This window comes from Lupinus angustifolius, chromosome LG02, assembly GCF_001865875.1.
Source record: "Lupinus angustifolius cultivar Tanjil chromosome LG02, LupAngTanjil_v1.0, whole genome shotgun sequence".
NCBI classification, from domain to species: Eukaryota; Viridiplantae; Streptophyta; class Magnoliopsida; order Fabales; family Fabaceae; genus Lupinus; species Lupinus angustifolius.
Genome location: NC_032010.1, coordinates 6,558,964 through 6,579,911, shown reverse-complemented (window position 1 = coordinate 6,579,911; position 20,948 = coordinate 6,558,964). Strand labels below are relative to the sequence as shown.

Here is a 20,948-nt window from a genome sequence, read left to right as displayed (position 1 = left end):
ATTGGTATCTCCTTCAGTATCTCCTTCCCAAGATTGGTATCTTCTTGAATATATCTATTTGAGCCAAGAAGAAAAGAACTGTCTAGAAGCATTTTGATATGTAGTGTGAACAGGTGGAGTATTATAACCATCTTCATTATTATGATAGTCCCATGGGTATCTAATGATTCTGACCTTCTCTCACATCCAAACATGCAAGTAGCTTGGGAAGTGAGGAATTCACAATGCTCTTCGTTATTTAGAGGATGTGACATCTTCAATAGTTGGAGCATGATGCTAACTTCTTCATTGGCCATATCGGAAGTGCAACCTTCTCTTCCTGAAATAGATTCTATTTTGGTGATGACAAAAAGGAAGATCAACTTCTTCTTGTGAAATTACCTTTGATATCTCTACCCTCAATTACATCAATTTCATTCATACTCTCATTGAAGCATCTCATTAGGATCAATATTCTGATATGTTCTCTCTCTTTCATCATAAATGGTTAGTTCGCTTATGTCCATGATAGTTAAACTCAGATATAACTTTTGTCATGGATGGTTAAGCATTGGATGGGTAGCTTCTGTCCATAGTGATTAAGCAAAGATATAGCTTCTACTATGTATGGTTAAATGTTTGATGATATAGCTTCTACCCTGGGAGGTTAAACGTTGTTATTTCTTCAAATCAATTCCAAGTTGGGAGTTCAGAATTTCCACTCTCCAGCTTGAGGGGGTTGTTGAAATATATTGTTGGGTTAGTTTTAGCATAATTTATTCGTTTCTAAGAGTAATAGATGTTAGTTAGGTTAGTTAGTTTTTCTTCTTCCTTTTATAAAAAGATTTTCATTGTAACTCAATTCAATTCATCCAATCAATTCAATAATCATTCAATGAATGATTTCTCATTCTTTCTTTCTTGTTTTATCAAGATTCATGCATGTCTCTACCTTTTTAACAAGATGAGTTAATAAGAATGAATGAAATCGAATTATGTTCATAAATATGACATTAATGTTGATGAATCTTTATACAATTATTATCCAAATTATTTTAAATTTTAACTGAAATATAATCATAGCATTTAAGTCCTTAATCAATTAAATTATTATCAATATTAGTATAAGAGGACAAATGGCAAACATAAGACTAAATTATGGAATGAAAGAATGCACATGTTAACGGTGCATTTACATAGTTAAAAATGCAGGTGAACTAGAGGTGTCAAAACAAGCTACCCGGACGGGTTTGGGTAAGCCCACATCGGGTTTAGACTAAATTGGGACGGACTAAAAAGGTCGGATACAATTTATGCATATCAAATTGTAGCCCAAACTCGCTGCGGGTTGTGACGGGCCAGCCCGCATAATATTAAAAAATTATTTAAATTTTAATTTATTTAATCTATTTAATATATATATATATATATAATTTGATATTAATGTATAATTTTTTTAACACATTTTCTATGTCCAATACAACCAAACTTATAGATCGAATGTCTTATTTTTGAGTTAAGACGTGAAGTCTATATATATAATTTTTAACATAACTCATTTATTAAATATCTCATTTTTATTCGACTCTCACTCTCTATTATATTAAATTTGGTTATGTAGAGTTCTCTATGGGGAAAAATTATGTTATCCTTTAGTTTTGTTGCAAAAGTTATTTTCTTTATTATGTTTTTATTGTAGAAGTTATATCTAATTAGATACACAATTAAGAAAGAAAAAGTGAAATCTATATGGTTTAATGTCTTCTAATTTGATTTGATACATTATTTTTATTGGGCTTAAAAGGATATTATGCAAAATAAGAAAAATAATATAATGTTTAACTTTATAAATATTTATGTTATAGAGATTACTCTATTTTTCTATTCAAAGTTCAAAATATAATATTTATTATCTATTTTTTATTATAAGTAATTATGTAAAATAATTTTCACCTAAAGGTTATTACCAAAACAAAAGTTCCCAAAAATATTAAAAAAATAAGGAAAAGCGAATATCCCGAACCCGCTCGGATAAGCTCGTCCTAAGCTTGATTTTCATATAATTCGGCCAGGTCGGGTCAAAAAGTTTGGATTCAATAAAAAATGTCTAAAATGATACACAAGCCCTATAAATTTTTTGGGTTTGGCGGGCTGGCCCATTTTGACACCACTAAGGTGAACATATTTTCACATTTAAGTGAGAAAAATAAACAAAATAATCCTAAATATTTTTTATTTGTTCCAAATCTTAACTAATGTATTAATCCTTACTTGCAACTTTCTTAGAATCAAACTAAGTTATTGTTCATTTATTCATATTTAAATTGCAATGAATGAAAATGAATTTTGCTAATAAATAATTAAATATTACCTTAATAATCACGTATCATTACACAATTATTAACAAAATTATTTCAAAATTTAAATGAAAGATAATCATATCATTTAAGTTCATAATCAATCAAATTATTATCATTATTACTATAAGAAGACAAATGAAAATCATAAAATTAAATTATGGAATGAAACACAATAAATGATTAAGAAATGGAAGGAACACATGTAAAACCACCTTCCTATTGTTCAACATAAAATGATCTCAATCATTTTTTTTATTTGTTACAAATCTTAATTGATGCATTAATCCTCACTTGCAAAAAATTTAGAATCAAATTGAGTTATTGTCCATTTATTCACATTTAAATTGTAATAAATGAAATCAAATTTTGCTCATAAACATTACTTTAATGCTCACGTATCGTTACACAATTATTATCAAAATTATTTCAAATATTAATTGAAATATAATCATTTTAACTAAAAGATAATCATATCATTTAAGTCCATAATCAAACAAATTATTATCATTATTACTACTAGCATGTTGACAGACACTCTTGTGCTTGTCAACCCGTTTTCCTATTGTTTATAATGTATAATTTATATGCTATAAATATCAAATATAATAATTTATGTTAGATATTATAATTTGGAGTTGAACATGTTTGATTGAGGTAATTATTCAATTCTATTATATAAAAATTGAACATTCAAATAATTGAATCACTTACAATTATCTTTATAGGTCATTTTCCTTTATGAAATTATACATGTACCTTAGATATCTATATTCAATCAATACAATAATCTGACTTAAATGAACCAATAGTGGAATTATATATTTTATTTGTACCTAACTGGTTAAATCGGATATGTGGTTTATTGAATGTGTTTAATAGAAGTATTAATCTCTATGAAACAATGATCTTATTGAATCTGTTTTATAATTTAGTATAGAATTATATGTTTTTTTACGGTCCTAATCAATTAAGTATTGTATAGATAAATTAAAATATATCAATTAAAAAAGTTTCAATCTCATTTCACTTAGAAAAGTTATTATATGAAACAAAATTAGTTGATCTAACTGATCCTCACTCATTGATCATGCATTAATGAGATATTTAATCAATTTCCTCTTTACCCCATATCAATGGTACATATAAAAAGGAAGGGTTGGTAGTCTATAATAGTAACTCATAGTCTTTTAGTTTTCCAACCATATATATAATAATTAACAATCATGCACAATTTAAATTTCATTGAAACATAAAATAGTAATTAAAACATGAGATTTAAAAGGAGCTCATATTATTTCTCTTACAAATAATGGTTGTTTCCGTACCAACAAATATATACATAGTTTGACTTTATAACTTACTATATAGAATTATATATACTTCATGATAGTAGTTATCTTTCAATTGATTATGTATATTTTTTAAATCCATCAAATATAGTAAAACATATGAATGAATAAATTGAGTAAATTGGGATGGTTTGATATGGAAACAACCATCTATAAAAACAATATTGAGTAAATTGTAAGAGATTAGTATACTTTTATCACATTTTTCATAACATGATCTTTTGGTGATAACTCATATTTCAAATAAGTTATGTACCCAAAAAATATTCCAAATAAGTTAAATTACCAATTATCTTTCCAAATCACATATGTTATTTGGTTACCACATACAAATATGGTCATCTTTACTTTGCATAGAAGAAGCAAAGTTAAATAGTAAGCATGTAAGAGTTATATTAAAAACTAAAATAATAAATATCATTCGATAAGATGAAATTATAAAATTTATCACTCTTAAATGTAGATAAATTAATTATCAATTAAGTTAGTAAAGATTACAAAGTTCTAATTAGCATCAACGTGGATCAGTAAAGATTCCATTAGAACCAATTATAAAAAAGTCAGTTGACTCATCGGACTTGTGAGCTTTTGAAGTGGCCCCAACAACAAAAAAACCAATTCAATATTTTCTTTGTTATATCACCAATTACAACACCAAAGTGGAATGTCAATACATCATCTGTGTTGATTGAAACATCCTTCTCTTTTGATTCAAGGAGTATTATTCCAACAACTCCACTTCCTAAATGAACAACACATTTTAACAATTAACCAATGTAAAAACATAACTTCATCTATACTATATATAAAGTCAAAACTTAAAATAACTTTCATCATGGTGTAATTTTCATTTCCTATTTTGCCCTTCACATTATTTAATTTTTACCAAAAACTATATAATCCTAAGCAATCACCACCAATACATTAATAAACCACATATCTCACATTAAATTAAACATTATCGTAAACACAAAAAATATAATATAAAGTACACTGAACACAACAAATACATTCTAATTCAAAAAAAATGAAATATATAAAAATTGAATATATAGTATCACACAATATTCGCCGGCAGGCACGAAGTGCCTGTACACACTAGTTAACATAAAGTACAAAATAAAAGAGAATGGCTAACATTTATTTATTGTATTCATTCATGGAATATATTATATTACCATGAAATGCAGTTACTGTTAAGTCTCTTCTTTGAAAGAAAAAAGAAATACCTTAAAATTGGAAGAGGAAGATAATGGAGAATAAAAATGGGAAATGATAGTAGTGGGTAACATTATATTTTTGCAGCACCTTTGGTGCATTGCTTTGTCTTTTTTAGAAATATCATCCTAAAATAATGTAGTGGAAAGAACAATAACTAAAGATGTGTTATAGTTTCAAATTATATAATTTAGGCAACAATTTATTTGAATGTGGTAGTTTTTGAAAAAGTAACTAACGTGCAATTTTTTTTTTAAAATAATTCAAATGGGAGGTTTTAAACTGTTCTAAAATTAAAAAGTAATAAAAATGATAGTTTTTGAAAACTAAGTAATAATGTGAATGAAGGGAACATTGTGTATATAGTTTTTTGGTAGAAAATAGAAAATAGTGAGGGTAAAATAGGGAACTATAAATTACACTATGAATAGTTAGTTATTTTATGTTTTTGCTTTATAAGTAGTATAGATAAGACGATAAACGGAAACCATAAGATTAACTTATGGAATAAAATACAATGAATGGATAAGAAAGGGAAGGAACAGGTATAAAGTCACCTTTCATTGTTCAACACAAAATGATCTTAATTATTTTTCTATTTGTTCCAAATCTTCGATGATGATTAATCATCACTTGCAAATTTCTTAGAATCAAATTGAGTTATTATCCATTTATTCATATTTAAATTGCAATGAATGAAATCAAAATTTTATCATAAATATGATCTTACTTTACACAATTATTATCAAAATTATTTCAAATATTAACTTAAATGTAATCATAACATTTAAGTCCATAATCAATCAAATTATTATCAATATTACTATAAGACGACAAATGACAATCCTAAGATTTAATTATGGAATGAAATACAATGAATGAATAAGAAAGGGAAGGAACAAATGGAAAGTCATATTCCTATTGGTGAATGGGGGTGCAATTTGATGAATCATAACATGAGTTTCCATTTTATTTATCTGTTTGTATGATGAAGAATGAATGACTGTGGATTACCTTCTATAGTTTCTATAAATAAAAAATCAATCTCAATATGCTTCGCATAGTTAATTCATGTTGTACAACAAAATATATGAATCACAACGAAAATAAAAAACATAGAATCAATATTGTGCTACTTCTTGCTCCAAATTAGGTAGCAAAACTTCTAACCAACAATTTCTTTACAAAATTAAGGGGAAATGATCGAAATATCATAGTGTCACAGATTATTTACTTTTTTCTTCCTCTCTACCATCTCGTCAGTGTTTATGTCACTTTCAACATTACAATAATGATTATTTTGAATAGAAACTTCTATAAACAAATTAAGAGATGCAAAAAGATATAGAAAACTAACATACAATGATGATTCAAGAGTGAACGAACAATAAGAGATAGCAGATCGAATAGAACTATCATCGACGCTCTTGTCATTAGAGACATCTCACTCCTCTAGTTATCCAACAATAACATCAGATCTAAAAATAAACAAAAAAGAGATTTTAATGTAATATCTTCAATGAAAAAATCAGTGAATGGATCTACATGCATAAAACCATTTTAAAATAAGAAAGATTGAAATGAAAGAATGATACAAACCAATAAGAGAGAAAAATGATTGAAGAAAATAAGAGTAATGAAATGAATGAGTGAAAAAGAGAGATGAAGTTTTATGCTTAGTAATAAAATGGGAGAGTTTAACGTAATTAAATTTATCATCCATTTTCTGTTTAAAAGATTATACTATCTCCCCTACATGAGTAGCTAGTCTAATATGTGTACATAATATAAGGGTGGTTAGTGTATATGTAAAAAAAAGATGTGATTTACGTAATTTCGCTAAAATTCGACAATGTAATTTGAAAATAATAATCTTATATATTTACATCAAGGTTTTTAATTTGCACACAATTAGCATTGAAGTATAATTAGAAAGAATCTTGAAAAAATATTTATTTTTAGAAATAATAAAAAAATATAAATGTAGTATTTCAACATACTCATAGGACCCACCATGCCCTCCGGAAAAGCCAGCTGGTGAAACAAGGATGATGTTCGGACATTACAGATTAATAGGCATTATTTTCATGTCATGTCAAACCAATACATATGAGGGGCCAAGGCCCACAAACTTAACTCGTACTCCCAATGTTATTTGAAGTATGATAATTTTCAAAGTTTTATAGAAAGATTGCAAAATATGGTGTGATTTTGGTTTTGAAAGAAACAAATAAAAATGCTCAAATATTAATTTGGTCCCTAGCATTAATTTCAATTACTTTGTATATTGTCAATCAAATGGTTCGTATGAAAACTTTATTATTTCTTGGTTTATGAATAAATTTACTAATAATATGTAAAATTAATGACCAAATTAATAATTTTACAATACTAAATTGATGAGAAATATAGAAATAATAGTTCTCTATTCTCATTATTACTTTTTCCAAAAGTGGAAAACAAAATGCTTTTATTTAACTATTGTTATTTTAAAATACATAAAATGTATAAAGCATAATAATTAATAATGTATTCTATGGAACAGTTCAATTGGAAACCTAGTGAATCAGTCCCCGTATTAATATGAATTTGCAATTAAAACATTAAAAATTGTAATATACCAATAAGAATCAATCAAATCATGCTTTCAAAATATCACATCAAAAATTTATATATCAACATTTAAGTTATATATTGTAAATAATATTATTTTTTTATTAATTTATTAATAATTATTAATAAATATGTGATTTAATTAATAGATCATTGATTAAGTCATTATATTGATATATTACATGTTTAACTAATATAATATTAACAATAATATATAGAACTCCAAGCAAGTAGTAAAATCATTGTTATTAATTTTTTACGAGTTAAAGTACTGGTATGATGATATTTTGATTAATCAGTGATTCACTAATTAAACTATATATAAGCTAAGTTATATATTTTATAATAAATATAATAGATTTATGAATATAAATATTTTTATTTATAATATATAACTTAATTATTGAAATGATTGGATAATTGATCATGTTATAAGGAAGTATGGGTTTAGAGGTTCAAATTTTTAATTTGCCATTTTAAAGAATATAAAAAATTCATGGACAAATCAATTTTGGTTTTTTTTTTCATTTTTTATCTACTTAATTACATATCTGACATAAGTTGAATCCACCAATAAGCCATGTATTTATTTAGAGTAAAATAATATTTTAATGAAAGAGAAACACTTTTGTTGAAATGTATGTATGTAGATATACTTGTGTGAAGACTTTATTATTTCTTGGTTTATGAATAAATTTGCTAATGATATGTGAAATTAATGACCAAATTAATAATTTTACAATAATAAATTGATAGAAAATTTAGAAATAATATTTCTATATTCTCATTATTACGTTTTTCAAAAATGGAAAATAAAGTGATTTTATTTAACTATTGATATTTTAAAATACATATAATGTATGAAGCATAATTGTTAATAATGTATTCTATCAATCGGTTCAATTGGAAACCTAGTAAATCGGTCCCTATATTGATATGGATTTGCAATTAAAACATTAAAAAATTGAAAAATATTAATAAGAACATATCAAATTGTATTATGTCATATTTATCAAAATTGTTTTTCCATATAAGAAATCATACATTTAAAACAACAAATCAAAAATTTAAACAACAAACATTTTAATTGTTTATAACATGATCAACCATTATATATTTATAATATTTGAGTTATATATTGTAAATAATATTGTTGTTTATAAATTTATTAATATTTATTAAGAAATATGTGATTTAATTAATAAACCATTGATTAAGTCATTGTATTGATATATTACAAGTTTAACTTATATGATATTAACAAAATATAGAATAACAAGCATGTGCTAAAGTCATTGTTATTAATTTTTTACCAGTTAAACTACTAGTATGATTATATCCAATTTAATTAATAATTTACTAATTAAACTATATATAAATTAAGTTATATATTTTATAATAAACATAATAGATTTATGAATATAAATATTTTTATTTGTAATATATAACTTAATTATTGAAATGATTTAATAACTGATTATGTTATAAATAAGTATAAGGTTAAGGTTCAAATCTTTAATTTGTATTTTGAAAATATAAAAAAATGATTAATTTCACTAGCATTCCCGAGTGTTAGTGAAATGACACAAATTACCTTATTATTTTTTATACATACAAAAAACTCCTGATTTTTATACATTATACTGACTACCCTTACATGAGAAATAAGTGTGACCTTTTAAACAAAAAATATGATAACTTTAATTAAACTAAACAAAATATGATATATTGTAGAGACAAATCCAAATAGTGTACGAGTTAATATTAGGATTGAGATAACAATCACTCTACAAAGCTTGAAAAGAAGAAGAATGTCAACAAACCAGATGGTTATAGCTCTCATGGGAATGAGTAGCTAAATGTTTCTGTACGGGGTTAGATGTAATTATTTGAACTCGATGTGTCTAATATGACTATTTAATTGTTTAATATTATTCCATTGTTTTTGCTTCACTATTCTTATTGTTAATGTTTGTTTTGGTTTGATCACCCAATGCATGATATCAAGTTTGAAGATGAGTAATAAGAATTTCAATATTTAAACTAGATCTAGAATATATGAACTAGTAACATATTTATGCATAGGAATAGGATAAACTAGTCATTCTAACACTCACATTCTTCTGACTAGATGATTAATTTATGAAGGAATTGAGAATTAATTTAGTTAGTCATTTGATCTGTTTACTCAAGGAATTGATAAATAGATAATAACTAGTGGTGGAGAAATCATAGGAATAATCATATATAAATGTCATTATTGGATACTACAGGACAAAGAGTAAAATCTAATAAGAGATTCTTCATATATCAACTTAACATCTTTAAATCGTTTACTTTTATATTAGTAATTTTAATACTTTGATTACATCAAAACCTTTTTTAACTCAGTTTAATTATTTGCTAATTAAAAGAATATCAAGCAAGTCATTGTGGATTCGACAATCTTCTATACTTGTTTACGACAACTCGTTTAGTTAAAAATAACAATCAATTTGTCGATTAGCAAATAATGAAAATGTATTGACTCATATACTATTTGTACTTATTTCCATATATACTATATTTTGTTCAATTTAATTATATTTATCACATTTTTTTGTTTAGAAAATCACACTTATTTCTCATAAATGTGTAGTGAGTGTAATGTATGTATAAAAATTAGGATTTTTTTTATAGGTACTAGCGTGTTGACATGCACTGTCGTGCCTGTCAACCCGTTTTTCTATCGTTTGTAATGTATAGTTTATATTTTATGAATTCAAATATAATTTTTTGCGCTAAATTTACGGTTGAATTTATTCAATTGGTCTAATATTCAATTTTTTAAATACACTTTTGAAATAAGAAGATAAGAAAGATAAAATAAGAAAATAATATTATATGGTTTTTTGGTAGAAATAAAAAGATATTGAGGGCAAAATAGGAAAACACAAATTACTCCATGGGGTGGTTATTTTGTGTTTTCCCTTTATTAATAGTATAGATAAAAAATAAAAGAGTGATTTATATAATTTCACGATGAGATATTAATATAATTTACTCTAAAAAAATTCATGGACAAATCAATTTTATTGGTCTTTAATTACATATCTGACATATAGTTGAACTAATTACACTCAATCTCAACCATTCATTTTCTTAAATCTAACAGATCAAAAGAGTGAGTAAAATAAATGATGAGAGAAAAAAAGAGAAATTAACTTTAGTTTCACTCATTTGGTCAGTTGGATTTAAGAAAATGAATGATTGAGATTGAATGCAATCAGTATAACTTAATATATATATATAAATATAACTAATAAAATATTTATAATAAATTAAAATTAAAATTTTAATTAAAATTTAATCATTCATAACTAGAAAAATATAACTATAAATATGAAAGTGAAATGAGATGAGCAACATCGTGTGTATTCTTTTTCTTAAATAAATAAATGTGTCGAGCCCACCTTGTCGATAATCAGGAATGAGGCGCAACTTCTCAATTCAAATAGGAAACAAAGATAAAAAGGAACCTATTTATTTGGCTAGACTAGAAGAAATGTGTGAGTAAAGAAGAAAAAAGAGAAAGATATTTACAAAAAATCGTTGGAAACTCTCAGAAAAAATCTGGGTGCACCATGCCGTCAAAAACAAAAGGTCCTTGTTCCCTCTCTGACTCTCATTCTCAGGCATGTCAATTCAATTCCCTATTTGTTTATATATTGCTACATACCATATCATATTTTTATTGCTCTTCTTCTATTGTATTCTAACTAACTGATAACATTTTCAGAATAATAAGAATTTCATGACCATGCTTCCAAAGGAGATGGTGGAGTTTGAGTTGCAGAAAGACTCTTCTTCCCCTGCCCCATTTCATTTCAAATTTGACCTCCCCCACGCTTTCAGAGTCATTCACTCACTCCTTTGTTTCTCTCTTTCTTCTACTTTCTCTATCAATCACAACAATTAATAAATAAACTTTATGTTATAATTTTATTTAATTTCAGGATTTTTTGGGGACTAGAGAGGTTGGTGAGTTTGTTAGCGGCGCACTTGCTGGTGCTATGACTAAAGCTGTTCTTGCTCCTCTTGAAACCATTAGGTTCTTTATGCTTCTTTTCAGTTTTTCCCATTTTTTATAATATCACATTAAATTATATCTTTAATAATAATAATAATCTAAAATAAATAACTGAATGAGGTCAATTTAAGTGAGACCACAACTTACATTTAAAACGCGATTAGTTACGAGTACTCGATTATAATCTGTTAACTATGATGCAGGACTAGGATGGTAGTTGGCATTGGCTCGAAAAATATTGCAGGCAGTTTCGTCCAGGTTGTAGAGCAGCAGGGATGGCAAGGGTTGTGGGCTGGAAACATGATCAATATGATTCGTATCGTTCCAACTCAGGCGATTGAGTTCGGTACATTTGAGTGTGTAAAACGGGCAATGACATCGGTGCAAGAGAAATGGGAACAGGAGGAATGCCCTAAGTTGCAGATAGGATCCATCAATTTAAGCTTATCTTTATCTTGGATCTCACCGGTGGCTGTGGCTGGGGCAGCTGCAGGAGTTGCTAGCACACTTGTGTGCCATCCCCTGGAAGTTCTGAAGGTATCTTATTATCGGAGTATTTCATAAACCTATCACTATTGATTTGAATTTACTACATTTATGTTGTACTTAGACATCAATATATATCAGAAATCTGTGATGTTGCAGCTATGAATACCTCGCTTACTTTGTTGTACTGTTGAGTTAGTAATAGCCAACACAAGAAAATTTCAAAGCTTTGCTTTCCTGCCTTTTATATTGTCTTCAATCACGGATGTCTTCTGATTTGTTATTACAGGACCGGTTGACTATAAGTCCTGAAGCCTACCCTAATTTGGGAATTGCAGTTAGAAATATGTATAAAGATGGTGGTATGGGTGCTTTTTATGCTGGTATCTTACCTACCCTAGCTGGTATGCTTCCATATAGTACATGCTATTATTTCATGTATGATACAATAAAGAGATCTTACTGCCAGACCAGAAATAAAAAGTCTTTAAATCGTCCGGAGATGCTTTTGCTTGGAGCTTTAGCAGGTAAGAAATTCTCTACTACTTGTTGTGACTTCAATTCTTTATGTTTCTCTGTGTATTCTCACACATGACTGTTCCATTAAGCAAATGACAGTGTTAGATACAAAATCATTAATGAGATTTATCTAAAAGCACTTCTAGAAATGTTGTTTAGGTGTCAAAGCTTCTATGACCAAGTGGTTAGAAGCTTTATTTTTGCTACCCTCATTCTTCAACATAAAAGTTAAATCTCAATCCAAGATAGATATTGAACCATGCTTCAAGCCCAAATGGCTCTTGCATGATGGAACATGTTAGATATAGAGCCATTCTCAAGTTTTCACCTAACAGCCTAAGTGTTTAGGACATAAGAAAGCTAGTAATTGATAGATGACTAGTTCTTCAAAGCTTCATTCTTAAACAGAATAGTGATGCAACAGATGGCATGAGCCATTAATTTAAATAAATATAACAAAAAATGAATGTACGGTTTAGATTATATGGAACAAAATAGATAGTTCCTATTATGTCCTTCTACCATTTCCCCAACCACCACGCCACCACCTCCACCTACACTGAACTGTCACCGTCCTATGAAGTGATCTGCAATGTTATAGATCTGGTTGTGAAAACAACGAGAAGTGATCTGGAATCTACACTCATATGATGCCGGAAAACTCCAACATGCCAACCAACCGCCGTCCAGCTATCAACCCATGCACACTGCTGTCATGTGACCCAGTCACGCACCATCACCAGTTATCGAATTGCGGCCATGGCGGAAAGCGGTGGCGGTTCTGGGCCAAACACTATTCGCTATTGTGACAGACCCTTTAAATGGCGATGTCCATCATTTGGTGCTTTAGAACCGCTATGGCGGAAAAAGGCAGACATGGCACTGCTAATGGGCTTCTGTAGATTGTTTTTGCAGGTTTCAGGTTTTAATTTCGGGTTTTGAGTTTTTTAAGCCCAATTTTGGGGTTTACCCAAAAATTGGGAACCCTACCTCAAAGATATTGTTGTCTTCTTCGTTTGCTAGGAGAATCGAACCTCTCTCTCATCTTTGTCTTCTTGCTCGCTCTCTCTTGATTGTTGTCTTCATCTGCGACTTCATCTTTGTTCATTCTTCTTCGTCTGCGACTTTTCTTCTTCGTCGTTTGCTCACTGCAGTTGGTTCGTCTGCTTCGTTCAAGGCAGTAACTGCAGCAACTGCATTTGGCAGTGACATTATTGTTGCTAACTGAACTCTCTTTGTTTATCTAGAGCTGTTTTAGAGCTTTAGATTTATGATTTTTAGATCTATTTGCTCTCTCTTTGAAGCTAGCACTTTTGTCCAATTATTACTACGTAAAAAACAAAACAAAAAAACTTACCGAGAAAGAGTTGAAATTAATAAAGTGCAATGTAATTTCCATTTTCGCATCAACTTCTGTGGTGTTAATTATTTCTTTGTTCACAATTTTTTGACCAAAAGCATCAACGTGGTTTAGGAGATTTACTTCATCAGTTAATGTGGCTAATTCAAAACATACATCTACCCTGGGTGAAGCCCGAACTTCTATACTTGGTAACATAAATGATTTGTGCTTACTGACTTCTTATGCAAACCCAGGTTTTTCAGCCAGCACAATCAGCTTCCCGTTGGAGGTGGCCAGAAAGCGGTTGATGGTGGGAGCTTTGCAAGGTAAATGCCCACCAAACATGGCAGCAGCACTTGCAGAAGTCATTCGAGATGAAGGTCTGAAGGGTCTCTACAGAGGATGGGGTGCAAGCTGTTTAAAGGTCATGCCATCCTCTGGCATTACCTGGATGTTTTATGAAGCATGGAAGGACATACTGCTTGTCAATAAGGGTCACTCCTTATAGCCTCATAGGGTTGAGATTTTTAGCTCCACCAGTTATGCTAGTTAACCATTATCTTTTTTCTTTTTGGATTGGTTAAAATTTTGGATAGCTTAATAACAGTTGGCTAGCTTGTTTGGAATAGTCACTTCTGCTAACCAGGTAGCCTAGCTATTAAGTTTTCGAGTTTTGATTCAAACAAGAACGAAGTTGCGGAAGATTCATTTATTTCTTGTTTCTTACAATCACAAGTTTAAATGTGATCAAATTGTATCCTTTGAGCATAATTTTTAGTTCCCTTATAAATACATCATTATCACTAGGAAGTTTTTTATAACTATGAGTTCAAAGATAATACATTTTTCGTATTGAAAAAGTTTATATCCCTTACTGCCTCCTGTGTCAAGTTTAAGTTCATGATCAATCTATTAAACTGCAATAGATAGTGCAGTATCTGGTGTTGGAAAAAAAATTATTTATTCGAGGCACTCAAATCATATATAAATTTGTGTAGATAATTATAATATTAGTGATGCTTATCTCTATAACAAATGTTAGACTACTTATGTTAGACTACTTAGTTGATGATTCGAAGTGTTTAATTTTTTATAATATTATATAAGGTTTTGCATGTTCTTACCCTTCTCTGTGCCCCGACATCAGAATAAAGAAGCAGCTGTTAGCTGGGATCTTCATTGGTTCTATGTAATAACACAGTAAACAAGAAGCAGTTGGAACTGATATTTATTAAAATAGATAATCATTTATTTTAAAAGAGATTAATTTCTTACTCATAAATTAAAGAAATTAGTTAGAACATAAATTAAGAACTTATTAAGTGGTTATTCACCAAAATATTATGAAATGTATTTGTACACTTCATCGATTTGTGCACTAGAACATACCCTTGAAGATATATAGATATGTAGCTAATATGAAGACTACAATTATATATTAATTGATAATTACAAAATGACTCAACTGATTTTGTATAAGTCATAAACTACAACTAATATCTTATAAATATAAATTCATAACCTCATAGCCCATTAATATAACTTATTTTTTAGAATTTAATATTTATATATTGATATGGTAAGAGTTTTATGCATTGAAAAGTCATTGAAAAATTAAATATATTTGTTTTCTCTTTTTATAATAAACTTTGAATAAAAATGTCTCATATAAATCATCAGAAAGTACTAGATTATTTGTTTTACGTTACATTATTATTACTTATTAAGCACTTTAGTTGAATTTTTTTTAGTAAACTTCTTAATAAGCTTTAAACGGTTCCATATTTTCTTCACCATAACCCGAACATTTATTTTAATTATATATTAACTACGTGATAACATAATACAATGATCACTCTAACTAATAAAGGTTGAACAAATTCATACATAAAGTAATAACTGATAACACAACTAACTTTAAAAGCAAGAGGTCCCATGAGAGTGAAGAATTTATAAGAATTTTGGAAGTAAGATTATTTGTATATGTAAAAATATGTGAGCCTCCATTAACTATGGGTCATTGTTGGTACCTGCTATGTCCTTAAAGGACTGACTCTGAATGTTTTATCGGAAGTTATGTTTATTGACAATGTATTGATATTTAAATATTTCTTAATAGTTTCGTCAATGATTTTTTTTGACTCTCATGTGCATTTAAAAGTTGGATTAACCTTTATTTGAATTTGATATACTCTCCTTAATGGGGTTTGTGCTTCTAATGGTCTGCTCTGCATGTGCCTAAATCACAAAGTACAATTCCACAATCTTTTTTTACAATAGGAGCCATTACAACTTTTTTTTAATACATTCGTTCATAATCATATTTTGTCTATTGTCTAGTGTGTTTATTCATCAAATGCAATATTCTCATCCTTTTCACTTTTTTATTCTCTTGTTGATATTTATTGCCAAAAATCACATATAACCTTACAGATCTTATAGTTGTACAATATAAATTCCCCTTAAACTTGAGCAATACGTTTTTATCATATATGACACTAGATGCACTCTAGCATTTCATCACCCACTTGAATCTTATGACTTACATCTCCCATAATTTCATTGTCTTGTTATATGATTGATCAAACATATTTAAATATAGTGACTCGTGGTATTGTATGATTTCTATTTTTTACTTCATGGTAAGGTTTGTCCTCCTCTTGCTAAACTTACATTTCATATATCTTATCTTATAGAAAAGTCGTAAGCTTCTAAAGCTTTGTCTTTACATCTTTAACTTTTCATTTAATTTCTCTCGGTTATCTAATCAAGACGATATTATCCACAAAAAATATACACTATACCTCGGCTCTTGGATATGTTGAGTAAGCAAATCCAAAATTAATATAAGTAGATAGTGGGTAAATGTTAAACTTATATTTCATATATCTTATCTTATATGAAAGTCATACACTTTTAAAATTTATCTACACATTTCTAACTTTTCCTTCAATCCTTCTCTTAATTTTCTAACTAGGACAATATCATCTACAAAAAAAAAATATACATTATGGCATCCAACGTATGCGTAAAGGTTAATAGCCCCAGCCATAAGTAGAAAATTAGATACTATATAGTAAAAAATAAAATATCATAAAATCAAAAGGAAAATTATAAATATATAATTATGACAGTATAAAAAAAACATATAATGTATAAATAATGCTAGTCTGCTTTAGGACCATCCACATACATGAAAAGAAATTAGTTCTCCTTTATATATATGGTTCGGAAAATCTTGGTTAAAAAAAATCTTTGTCTGCTTTAGGACCATCAATCATGCTCGAATGAATAGCTAACAATTTAAGTAAATAACTATTTATTATGAAAAGTATTAAAGTAGGACCTTAAAATATTTTATATTGGAAAAATACGAAATTACTATTTTTGCGCTCGGGCTATTATTTGGTGAGATCGTGAAGGGGGATTAATTCTCTTATGCTGTAACTATTACTTCTTACATCACCATTCACCACAAAGAAAATGTAAGACATTTGTTTACGTTTTATTCTTTGAGCATGCGGTTCAAAAGAGAGAATCGTGCTTTACATATAGTCTTTTTTTAAGGCCCTCATGTTCAGTATCACCCCATGAATTATTGTTTGGTGCCTATGAGTATTGAAGATTCAGTTGGAATGATTGGTTTAAATGTATTTCTGTAAAAGAACAATAAAAGAATAATGGATAACATTCTTGTTTACCTTTATTGATAATTATGAATACCTAATTTTATCTGGTTCATAAAAATTCAAAACCTTTTTTTAGTATCAAAATAATTTCTCTAAAATATAATAAATAAATAATTTTTTGAAATAAATAAAAAATAATAAAAAGCAGTTCTAGAAATTCATTCTTGGTTTTAGTTAAGTGTTAAAAAAATAATAAGAATAAAATAAGAGAGATGATCCATTTATTCCAAATAGTAAGTTTAAAAATCACACTCCACATCTTAGTCATCTATTCTTAGAAAATCTAATGGTTTGAATTAGTGAGTAGATCTGAATCATTAAATTTTCTTCTTGAATGAATGACTAAGATGTGAAATTAATTTTTTAATCTTAATATTAAAGTAAGTGGATCCTGCCCCATAAAATAAAAATAAACTTCTTGAAACTCACACTTTCTCTCCTAAAAAAATAGAATAATGTGATATTTATTAATTATAAAATAATTTCGAAATAATAATAAATAGATAAAGCCTGGCCAATAAAAAAAGTTAATTTTACATATTTTCGTTTTATAAAATAAATAAAAATAAACAAAGAGAACTTTCCTAATATCCATTTTTGAATTTAAAAAATAAATACAAAGAATAAAAAAACATTATTGGTTGAATGTCAGAAAAATAAGTGGGATCATATCCTTAAAAAATACAATAAAATCTTGTATAGATAAAACTAAAATCATTTTTTTAGAAAGTAAGTTATGTAGCTTCTTATATAAATAGAGTATTGAGAAAAAAGAGCTGGGATCCTGAAAACTCTAGACAAAAAAGCCGAAAAAGCCATAAACATTGTGGAAAAAGCTCTCCAAGAACCTAGGGAAAGACTGTTTCAGAGAATTATCCACTGTAGTCGAGTGTACGGTCGAACTTTGCACCCTCCATTTCTGGTCAATACTATCCGCTCACGTGGAAGCCCATCTTTTGTTCTCAGCAGTAGCTAGATAGGTCAACTCCTCTGGGTGTGTCTCTCCACATCGGAACCCAATCTCCCTAATGGATTGTACTCTCATGCGTTCGAGTACACAACGAGACGTTGTACACTCTTTATCCAACAAATCACTGGTGCCAACATGGACCCTCCACCAACAGTCTGCCTCATCATCATCCTGCTAGCTAATCTTGAGGCGAGAGCTTGGCATGGTCCATGCTACTGGAATGCATCTTCGCCCAGGATATCCCAACCCCTCATAATCAATTTGCCCCCTCTTTTTTCATCCAAAACAAGTACATTTCTCCTTTTTCTAGCCTTCTTTATACACATATAATTATTAATATATGACAAACTTCTTAAACACATTTAAGTATTTTTATTTCATTAATAATATTTTAATTTTGTTTAACAATGATTATATTAACAATCATTTTAATAATGTTCATTTTAATAATTCTATAATTATAACTACTATAACAAAATAGACAAATAATGATTTTTATTATGCAGCAAATCTGTAATAATAAATAGGAATCATTTCATTAACAAAAACTAATTTTTCTTTGTAATAGTTAATTCTCATATACTATTTTTAATAAAAAAATCCTATAATATATTAAAGCTTTTATCATTCTCGACCCTAATAATAAAATGAAAAATTAATCCTGTAAATAATTAAAATATATTTATCATAATTTTAAGATGAGTGTGATGTGAATAAGAGTGTTGTTGTCACATTCATTTAAAAGTAAGTAAGTGAAAATTTTAAATTTTAATAAAAGATTTATCATTTTAAATCAATTGTGGTGCAAACACGAGTGCTACTGTCTCATTCTCTTAAAAATAGATAAGTGAAAGTTAAATTAATAAAAATTCACCTCTTTAAGATGAATGTGGTGCAAACAGGAGCACTACCACTTTATTCTCTTAAAGTAGATTAACTACTAATCAATAAAAAAAGAGAATAAAGTGTCTCCTCATACCAGAAGATAATTTATCTCCTTAAGTCCATTTATTTTTTATTTTAAAACACGTGTCTTATTTTTTATTTTATAATATATTTTAAAATGAAAATTTCTCGAACGAAGAAAAATAAGACACATTCAAGTACTGAATGAATGAACTTAAGGAGATAAATTATCTCCTGATATGAGAAGATACTTTATTCTCATAAAAAAAAACTTATCTATTTAAGATAAGTAAGGTATGGACACGAGTATTGTTGCCTTATTCTCTTAAAAGCAGATAGGTGAAAAATTAATTAATAAAAAAAATCATCTTTTTAATATGAATGTTGATGCGGACACGAGTACTACTACCACATTCTCTTAAAAATAAGATGGATAAAAACAATCGTTGAATAATTTTTATATAATCAAACAAACATATCAATCAACCTTTAAACTTTTAAAATTAGAACTACATACTCTTGATTCCCTTACACATAGGGATACGTAGGAGCAAGATTAAATCTTGTGATACCTAATTATAAAAAATAAATATTTGTGTATCACATTTTTTGAATAAAATAAATTAAGATTAAATTTAATCAATGTAATTAGCTAGGGTACCATTTTATTACGGCGGATGGGGTGCTAATACATTCCTCAATCCATAATTGACTTTCGAATATGTAACTCTGATTGAAAAGACCATTTTATTCTAAGTTGTGCTTAAATTTAGTTTTCTATGTTTTATACCGCAATAAACATAGTGATGACTCCTAAAGAGGTCGCATAACCTAAAATCGGGGCACGACAGCCGGCGACTCCACTAGGGACTTTTCTAAGGAAGTCAAGCCAAGTGCACCTATTTGCGTGAATCCAAATACCCTACTCTATTTTTATAAAATAAATAAATAATACATGTATTCATCCTTTTATTTCAATTATATTAATTTTGTAAATGTACTTTTCCATATTTTGTGCAACTTTTCGGGATGTTGGAAGTTAGTTTTAGAAATCTATATTCTTCTCCACACACTTGAGTTTTGTACATACATATGCCCTGAACCCGAACATTAGAGATTATGATTGAGATAGAAGATGTGTCCACTTTTCCTAGTATCAAACTTTGTCTAACTAGTATTAGCATGATGGAGGTCACCTAGAATGTTACTGATATTGTGAGTTATGTGCTTAGGAGGCTCGTATCCTTCCATTCCTAACCTATGATATTTAGGCTTATTTTCTTTCAAGATTGGATGGAGTCTCGTAACCTAGAATTCTAGAGCTTTTATCATGCCAACTTTAATCAAGACCTAGTACACCACCATAAGGTTGTGACCTTTAGACCATTCAAAACCTTGTAAGTGTACCTTATTTAAGATATGGGAAGCATGGCCTAAATTTTGTTCAT

General features: G+C 28.2%; 1 protein-coding gene and 1 long non-coding RNA gene across 2 annotated transcripts; one reads left to right on the top strand and one right to left on the bottom strand.

Moving 5' to 3' along the window:
- Positions 11,070–14,800, top strand: LOC109334697 (probable mitochondrial adenine nucleotide transporter BTL1). The gene is made up of 6 exons (XM_019570603.1): positions 11,070–11,193; positions 11,298–11,414; positions 11,515–11,609; positions 11,792–12,125; positions 12,364–12,601; positions 14,190–14,800. Exons 1-6 carry the CDS (start codon positions 11,143–11,145, stop codon positions 14,441–14,443), a joined length of 1,089 nt encoding a protein of 362 aa, XP_019426148.1. The 5' UTR covers positions 11,070–11,142; the 3' UTR covers positions 14,444–14,800.
- LOC109334706 lies at positions 13,912–14,183 on the bottom strand. Its single transcript, XR_002106135.1, has 2 exons — positions 14,059–14,183; positions 13,912–14,006 (listed from the first exon to the last, which is right to left on the bottom strand). It is a non-coding gene; the product is annotated as an uncharacterized LOC109334706 (long non-coding RNA).

Excerpts from the sequence above, each read along its gene's own strand:
- LOC109334697 (XM_019570603.1), top strand. The coding sequence starts at position 11,143 with ATGCCGTCAAAAACAAAAGGTCCTTGTTCCCTCTCTGACTCTCATTCT. Across the intron at positions 11,194-11,297 it reads TCTCTGACTCTCATTCTCAG|AATAATAAGAATTTCATGAC; the intron begins GCATGTCAATTC and ends TAACATTTTCAG. Across the intron at positions 12,126-12,363 it reads ATCCCCTGGAAGTTCTGAAG|GACCGGTTGACTATAAGTCC; the intron begins GTATCTTATTAT and ends TTGTTATTACAG.